This window comes from Fundulus heteroclitus, chromosome 19, assembly GCF_011125445.2.
Source record: "Fundulus heteroclitus isolate FHET01 chromosome 19, MU-UCD_Fhet_4.1, whole genome shotgun sequence".
In the NCBI taxonomy this organism is placed as follows: domain Eukaryota; kingdom Metazoa; phylum Chordata; class Actinopteri; order Cyprinodontiformes; family Fundulidae; genus Fundulus; species Fundulus heteroclitus.
Genome location: NC_046379.1, coordinates 9192650 through 9200825, shown reverse-complemented (window position 1 = coordinate 9200825; position 8176 = coordinate 9192650). Strand labels below are relative to the sequence as shown.

General features: G+C 42.2%; 1 protein-coding gene across 1 annotated transcript; it reads right to left on the bottom strand.

The window, feature by feature from the left end:
- Positions 1–5176: 5176 nt before the first annotated feature.
- LOC105917616 (ADP-ribosylation factor 6) lies at positions 5177–7692 on the bottom strand. Its single transcript, XM_012852475.3, has 2 exons — positions 7519–7692; positions 5177–7284 (listed from the first exon to the last, which is right to left on the bottom strand). The coding sequence occupies exon 2, from the start codon at positions 6630–6632 to the stop codon at positions 6105–6107; it is 528 nt and encodes a 175-aa protein (XP_012707929.1). The 5' UTR covers positions 6633–7284; positions 7519–7692; the 3' UTR covers positions 5177–6104.
- Between the last annotated feature and the right edge of the window lie 484 nt (positions 7693–8176).

Genomic DNA, 8176 nt, shown 5'->3' with positions numbered 1-8176 from the left:
TGCAATACCTAGTGTTGCTCTTGCATTTAAAATCCCAACACAATACATCACATTTTGTGGTTTTTATTTGATAAAATCTAGTAAAGTTAGAGGGGGCTGAGAGCACTTCGGTGACGCCGTCTGTCTAACGGCAACTTTTATCAGGGGAACTGTGCCCTCAGCAGGAAATCAAGCTACTTTTAGCCACTTCCGCACCTGCTTTAAACCGAGCTCTCTGTGAGTTCATCATTAACGACGCATTCGAAGAGGCTGCAGAGGGGGCGCGCAGGAAGCAGGACGCAGAGGCAACCGTTTCACAAACCAGGGACAAACCTAGTGCCCTCAAGAATAAGCGGGCCCTGAATCAAGCTGTAACAAGAGCAGTTTGGAGTAGGAGTTCCCCCCCATTCATTTAGCAAATAAATAAACCGCTGTAATAATGGTGCCAGGCCTTTATGGACACTGCTGTCTGCGTGGAACTGCATCCCAAATCCTACAGTGATTACACAGGAGGGTGTGTCCGCTAAATTGTAGGCTAACATTAAGCCAACAATGACTATGTTGGGAGTATTATACTGGAACTAACCTGCAGAAATGCTGCTCTGCAGAGGGAGTTCAGAGGAAACGAAGACAAGTGAGTTGGAGAAACCACACCCACAAAAGCCCCAAAGACAGTTCAGGTTTGGCCTGTAATCGTGGGAGTAGCTCACCTATTTATCTACGGCGGAGCTGTTTTACTTTTTTTTTTTTTTCCTGCGGCTGAATAATAAGTTAGAAGACGTCATCGCGGGACAATGGAAAACACGCTGTTGACTCAGCATTTGGAGGCTGTTCTCTTTCAAACACTTTCCAAGTAGAACAGAACATCTCAGCGAAAGCTGGGAGCACCGAAATCGGCAACGTTTGTGACACCGAAGACACCCGGGCGTAACTGCGAGGATCCCTTTGGCATATCGTCATAGGAACAACCCCAACAAACAAGCACTGATTCGCTGCCTAAGACAAATTAGTCACGAATTCTCACGCAAGCAACTTAAGAAAGACCTTAAGCCCTTGGTTTGTGAATTAGGAAATCATTGAACTATTCATTGGCTAATTCCAATGGCAAGATGCTTATAGAACTATTTTTTTTTTTTTTTTGCTGCAGCAATGAAGTTCAGTCTCGACCGGCCTCGCTCCTCATTACTGAGCTTCTTACTTTGACCTAAAAGCCATTCCTAACCTTTCCTCTCGGGAAGCGTGTGGGATTCCAGCAGAGCAGAGAGGGAGTTCACTGAAGGGCAGGAGGTCTTATCTTTACAGAGGGGAGGTCATTAAAAGTCACTCACAGTTTTTGTCCCCAGCCGTCGGGCACCAGTGTTGCCAATAAAGCTTTGGGGATCACACGGTTGTAATGAAACGGTGGAAACCCAGATTGTTGAATTAGGCTTGACTCGCAGCCGCTTATATTCGTGTTCACCCCATTTTTCCAAAGGAAGTCTTAAATCTCTGCATCTTTAGAAGTCAAATCTGTGTCACCTGACCTGCCTGACAGAAACCTCTGTGGTGCTAAAGCAAACATCCTGACGCCTCATGAGCAACTTGCTAAGGCAGCAGATTTTACGAACAACAAACGCAATGCCTGAAAACTCCCATGTCCCTGAATGGGACACATATGATGAACGCTCGTCTAGTTGCCTCTTAGTTTACATATACTGTATGTATTTTTTAGCTTAAAATGTAATCGTGAAAATTGTATTTATTATGCTTTGTAAAAATTGTTTTATAACCCACAACAAAACACCGAACAGAGTAAAAAGTTCTAGTTTCATTGTGCTTACAGAGAAACGGTCAGGCATAATGTGCTATTTGTGGCTTTATCTTAAGTCTTACTAGCGCTAAAATAATATAAGATAATTAAAACAGTTTTGCTGTGTACTACATCTCATGGTATTGATTTCACACATAATTAAGACTATAGAATTATCATGTTTATTACATAGAGAAGCAGACCTGCTCTTTCTAGACAAAAAAACCCTATCAAGCCGAAATCAGCTGGATAAATACCAAGCTATCTACTCCCACAGCATGTACAGTTGGCTAATTTTGCTTTGGCTCTATGACTCTGTTTTTAATGACCGGAAATGTTTCCCAACGGCTGGGTTTGTCTTTCTTGTAAACAAAGCAGTACGAAGCAGCAACAGGCAGGGGAGGGGTAATGCCGCATTACTTAAAAATCCAGACACCCTGTTTCTTTGGTATCTCATTAACGGGACTTTAAACCCAAGAACTGATATAATAAATCTGAGGGGTTTAGAAAACACAACTTTTTAATTAATAAACTGGCATAACTGGGACTGGCCAACGCTATCTAGCAAAACCCTCTGGGGCCGGTAATTTTTTACCTAACTTTATTTTTTTTTTCAAAATTACAGAAAAAGGGCATAGAGGGTAAATATAAACTATGAAATTAAAATTAGCATATTATTTTTGGTGTAGGCCTCATAATTTTAATGTTTCCACACTAGATGAATACGTACGTCCTAAAAGTTTGGCTTCCATGTGACTTCATGCTGTTCTCTAATTGGTTAAAGATGGAGCTCTCTGTGCTCCTGGCCAATCAACACCTTTTGTGTCACTCTTCATCCAATCAGAATAATTAATCAAAAGTGTCAGTCAAGGTCATACCCTGATTGCTCCGATGCTCTAACGCAAATGGCTTGCCTATCAAAACATCAAAGAATATAAATAGCAAAATTATATTCAATCAATTCTCCCCTTAGTATCATTTATTAAACATTCAAATCTTATAAAAAATATTGAGAACTTTAAGAGGGGCACAGAAAATATGGTTTCACTGGCTCTGATCCAAACGCATAACCTTTAACTGAACTACAACGACTATAGATCAGTTGTAGGCATGAGCTGGTTACCAATGTCAAGGTTTTAAAACCACTGAAGGTTTTAATCACACCGTTCCTATGGTTTAAAGTCCTTGGCAGCAAAAGAATCTGAATCACAGAGTAACTCAGTGCTAAAAAATATCCAATCTGTCAGCAGGACACTTGCTAGCTGTGCCCCTCGGATCCGGTACTAAGGAAAAAAAGTGACAAGAAGAAAGGAACTGCCAAAAGAAAAACAACAATATCCTCTGTTTGTAGTTTAAGTGGTGTAGCCAGGGGAGGCAGGTCCACTGTACAGATGAGACCAGAACACAACTCTTCATACAAAATGCATAAAACAAACAGTCCCAACAGGAAGACGTGGCAGCGTCATATTGTGGGGAAGCTTTTCTTCAACATGCACGAGGAAGCTGGTTTAAAGTACTTTTAAGTAGATGTTAGAAAATGTGTCAGTTGTCTACGGCTTTAAGGAGCATAAACTAGTCCAGCAAAGACCCTCCCTGGCCTGTCACTGCAGACTGATAGCTTATATTTTTGGTAACATAAAAAGACGTGGAGTGGTGTGAGAAGTAAAGGAGTGCCAGCCATCACTCTGCTTAAGGTAAAACGGTTTAAAAACCACAATTGTCATGCTGTGACTGCAGGATGGCTGCTCGAGCAGAAAGATCCACCAACAATCTAAGATAAGCTGGTTAATGATCTACACATTAAACATCGTTTATTCTGTCATTGCCTAGAGGTCTATGTAAAACGAATGGAGCAATACAAAACTTATTTAACATTATCAATAACAAAAAGGGAGAAAAGGAATTGCTGCTGCTGTGTCTTGTTAAAACACTTGGGCTCAAACTTTTCCAGTTAAAAACAGCTGTGCTGTATTTGCTGGTCATCATACTGTGAGGATCACATTGTGAAAGCGATCCGCTCCAAACAGCGGCCTTGCACGACACGCTAAAGAGCAACAGATTTGCTTTGTGAGGCCACGTCTCAAGCTGAGGCAAACTCAGGAAGTTGCAGCTGACAGCCCGGCACCAACCCTAGCGTGGCTCGGCGGCACCAGCGTGAAACGTTAAAAAAGAATCCACAGTTCAGCTGAACATCGGCGAGGCCCATCCAGCTTTTTCTTGCAAACAAATGTGTGTCTTTTTGAAAATTGAACAGCGACTGGACTTCCTGTTTGCCACATTTTCACTGTTGAATGGGGCGGGAACTGAGGCCAGCTTTCAATCCGTGCTTGAATCGTTAACTATTCACAAAAAAATAGAGGATGTTGAGGCAGGGTTTTTTTTTTTTTAACCAATGAGTGCTCACTTTCAATATTGTTTTCTTTAAACCACATATTAAAACAGGGTTTCTGGCAGTTTTAAATCTAACGCACGACTTTTTAAGCTAAGAACTACATGGATTACAAACATGTTAACAGCTTTAGAAATTATGTTCAGCCTCTTTGAATAAAGTCTAGATTTCTTTGCTTTTACACAACTTCAGTATATTGTAATCTTAACAAGGGTTACTCATAACCAAGTTTAAGTTCACTACTCCCAGTTTCTAAACCTTCTTAGATGTGCATTTTATTTATTAGTGGATAACACCAGTGTTTTCATTTCAATTGTTCTAAAGCATCAATAAAGCAGTTTAATGGGAAATTAGCTTACTGTTAGGCAGAAAAGTTGATGGAAAAGCAGTTAATGAGAAAATAAACACATTTAAGATGTATCTGAATGAAATTTAAGATCTGACATTTATGTGTTTATGATATTTTTAGGGTTAGAATTGAGCAAAAACTCTGGAAAATTAACAAAACAAAAACTTGCAGCTTAAACTCCCTTTAATAGGATTCCAGAGAAAGTGTCACGGTAAGCTTTGTTTTCTCTGGCTGAATGCAGTATATATGAACACTGCCGCCCTTGTCCACACATAGATGTGCACTGCCAGTCAGCTGGCTCAAAGAAGGCTGCTACTACACCATTCCCTGCAGCTACAAGACAAACACGTTTGGATGTTCGGAAACATCTGCTGGTGAAAAACCCAATAAAACGTAAATGTCACTGCATCGAATCAATGTTTGTTTTTAATTTTTAGCGTGATTAGAGTGCCTTCCCACCAAATTTACACTTCAGCACCTTGTAAAAGTGCGCGGTAAGCATCAGACGACTTACTGCAGGACAGGTTTCAGCCAACAATTGAAAGCCAAACATCAGCTATGAAGCCTTGCGACATTGTAGTGGATAGCATCACAAGAATGTCTTCAATGCAAGTGCGACTAATGATGGGCTAAGCCTTGGAGAAAAAGAAAAAAAAAAAAGAGGCGTAAAAAAATTTAAAATCACTTTTTTAATAAGACATTACAATGACATTGTTCTGTACATAGTTTCCCCCAGTCAATTAAGGAATAGGAGCTGCACCACAGGCTTCAACATCTCACTTCTCAACAGCTCTCTGATCTGACCGTGCCAACACATGGGCTCTGATGTAGGATTAATGTACGTATGTAGTCATGCTACAGATATAAGCTATCATATGAGGTCCCAATACTGAGACCAATCAGCTGTGGTGTCAGACTGAGGGGCCCGCGCTGAGGCTACTGGTGGCCCTTTTGTTTAACACCCCCACATTATAGTGAGACATGAACCAGGTCCATCAGTAACTAGAAAAGCCCAAGTTATTGTATTTGAGGTGGGGGGGGGGGGGGGGATGTGTTGTTTTAATCAGACCGGACATGTAAAGATGGGCAATGTTTTCTTTTCTTGCATTTACCCCAGCTTTTGATTACCAGAGAAGGAAAACTATAAATCACAGTACTGTGTCCTTCAAGTAGGCTACATGACAATAAAGAGTTCACTGTCAAAGTTCAACCCAACAGAATCAAAAGGACTTTGAAACAGCCCAAGTCCAAGAATGTCCTTAGGAAACAAAACAAAAAAAAAAAGATTTCAAATAGAAAGAAAAATAACAGGCAAAGATGGTGATCTCTGTGGCTTTGACCTCACAAACCAGTTAACTCCATTTTTTTTTTCGTCCTCCAAACAAGCCCAAGCAATAAAGAATGGGATAAATGCCTGCTACAGAACACAAGCAAACTTTAAGCCGGCAAACCCAGTTAAAGATAAATTAGTCAAAAAGATAAAAGGTAATAAAAATAAACTGAGATAATCAACTTTTTCTTTAAGCATTCTCATTTTGAAGAGTAAATTGTTACTTGCGACATTGTAGCTTTGACCTAAAACAGTCAGCACTCAATCATTAAGACTTGTAATTCGAGGTTAACCATGTCAGACCCTCATACAGTCCGTCACCTGTGGTCGCACAGGAGGGCTGAACGTACCAATTCCTATCTCTGATCCGGGTCAGCCCCAGCTTCTCTTGGATTTCGTGCGGCTTCATGGCGTCCGGGAGGTCTTGCTTGTTGGCAAATATCAAGATCATGGCATCCCTCATCTCGCGGTCGTTGATGATGCGGTGGAGCTCCTGCCTCGCCTCGTCGATGCGATCCCTGTCGGCGCAATCCACCACAAAAATCAAGCCCTGGGTCCCCGTGTAGTAGTGCCGCCACAGGGGCCGTATCTTGTCCTGGCCTCCGACGTCCCAGACGTTGAACTTGACGTTTTTGTAGGTGACCGTTTCCACGTTGAAGCCGACCGTGGGGATGGTGGTCACCGACTGTCCCAGTTTCAGTTTGTAAAGGATCGTCGTCTTCCCAGCGGCGTCGAGTCCGAGCATTAATATTCTCATCTCCTTGTTGCCAAAGATCTTTGACAGCATTTTCCCCATTTTGAACTCTTGGGCATAAATACTTTGTTCCTAATAAGAAAACGTGACAACGTCTTGATGTTCACTTGGAATGCAGCTCACAGTCTATGACAGGCTTACAGGTGGAGCCCTATGGTGGTGAGGGAGGGGGGGGGATATTTTGATTTCTAAAGGGAATAAAGTCAAAAATATACACACATGCTTGACTTTTTACCTCAAAGTCTGTCTGGATCTTGTTAGGTGCAGGGGCATTTATGCTCAGATAATATCCTCTCGGCCTACACACAACATGACACGATCGGACTAAGAACTTGGCAGCAGCTGTTGCAGGTCGTTCATTGTTCAGTAAAAATAAAAAGGAAGATAAAAAGATACGAGGTGAACACAGGCCGCGACGACTAGAAACCGCACAGGTCCCCTCCCCTCGTGGGTGACCAGGACCTCCAACAAAAGCCGCGATACTTGTAGATGATTTCCTCTGCTGTTAGGATGTGGCGGGTCCTCCTCACCGGGTGCGCCCTTGTTCTCCCCGCTGCTCGCAGGGCGGAGAAACAGCGGCTTAACGTCGGCTCACGCCGGGCAACTTCGCCGCGCTGCTTGGGAAACGACTTCGGAAAACGAAGCCCTGCTAGTCCGCGGGCAGGAACGCGCCGTCCATGAAACGCTGGCCACGCTGAAAAGAGATTTAGGGGGAGGGTCAGCCGTGGAAAAAATTAGCAAGCTACTGCTAGACTGTCTGTTAAGACGGCTAGTTAGCTCGTTAGCTAGCACGCTATGCTAAGTAGCTAACAGGAGTTAGCTGCAGTGAACTAACCGAATCAGGGCAACAAATGTCTGTTTCCATAAAAAATATCATAAGCGACACGCTTTAGTGGTAGGAGAGGCGTGTTCCGTTTAAGTTACTTACCTGTTTTACTTTCGCGCAGAGTCGGTAAATTGTCTCGGCTCTTGTCTTCCTCCTTTAACTGGAGCTATCCGCACTGCTGCTGCTGCTACAACGGAAAGGTGTGGAACTGCACCAGGGGCCACTTCCTCCTGCCTGCTCCATTCAGCTGACACGCGCCGAGTCCGCCTCCGACTGTCTCGCGCTTCCTGACACGCTACACCAGCGGGGTCCAAACTTTGCCACGCGTGCCAAAATCAGCAAGTTGAAAGGACCCGAGCCCCACTAAAACCCAATTTGTTGTTAATTATTTTTATTTTGTACCCGCTATTTTAATGACACCTAACAAAGTAGTAGTAGATCATTGCGGGGATCTGTAAATAATTGCAGCTACATAACATTAAAGCACAGGCATAGGCTACACTTTCTTTTCTCTTTTTTTTTGGGGGGGGGGGGGACTTTGTCTACAGTCGCCAAAGCTACATGACGCTTTTATTGATTCTTTGAATATGAATTCTAAAAATTGTTTTGTTTCTCAAAAAGAAGCTCACTTTTATTTATTATTGGGTTTTTACAAAAATTTAAACTTATGTGAAAAAAGTAATAATAAATAATATATTATAAATAAATAATATATATATAGTAAATAATGTATTTTCCTGCATTTCATATTTATAAAAAC

Excerpts from the sequence above, each read along its gene's own strand:
- LOC105917616 (XM_012852475.3), bottom strand. The coding sequence starts at position 6,632 with ATGGGGAAAATGCTGTCAAAGATCTTTGGCAACAAGGAGATGAGAATA.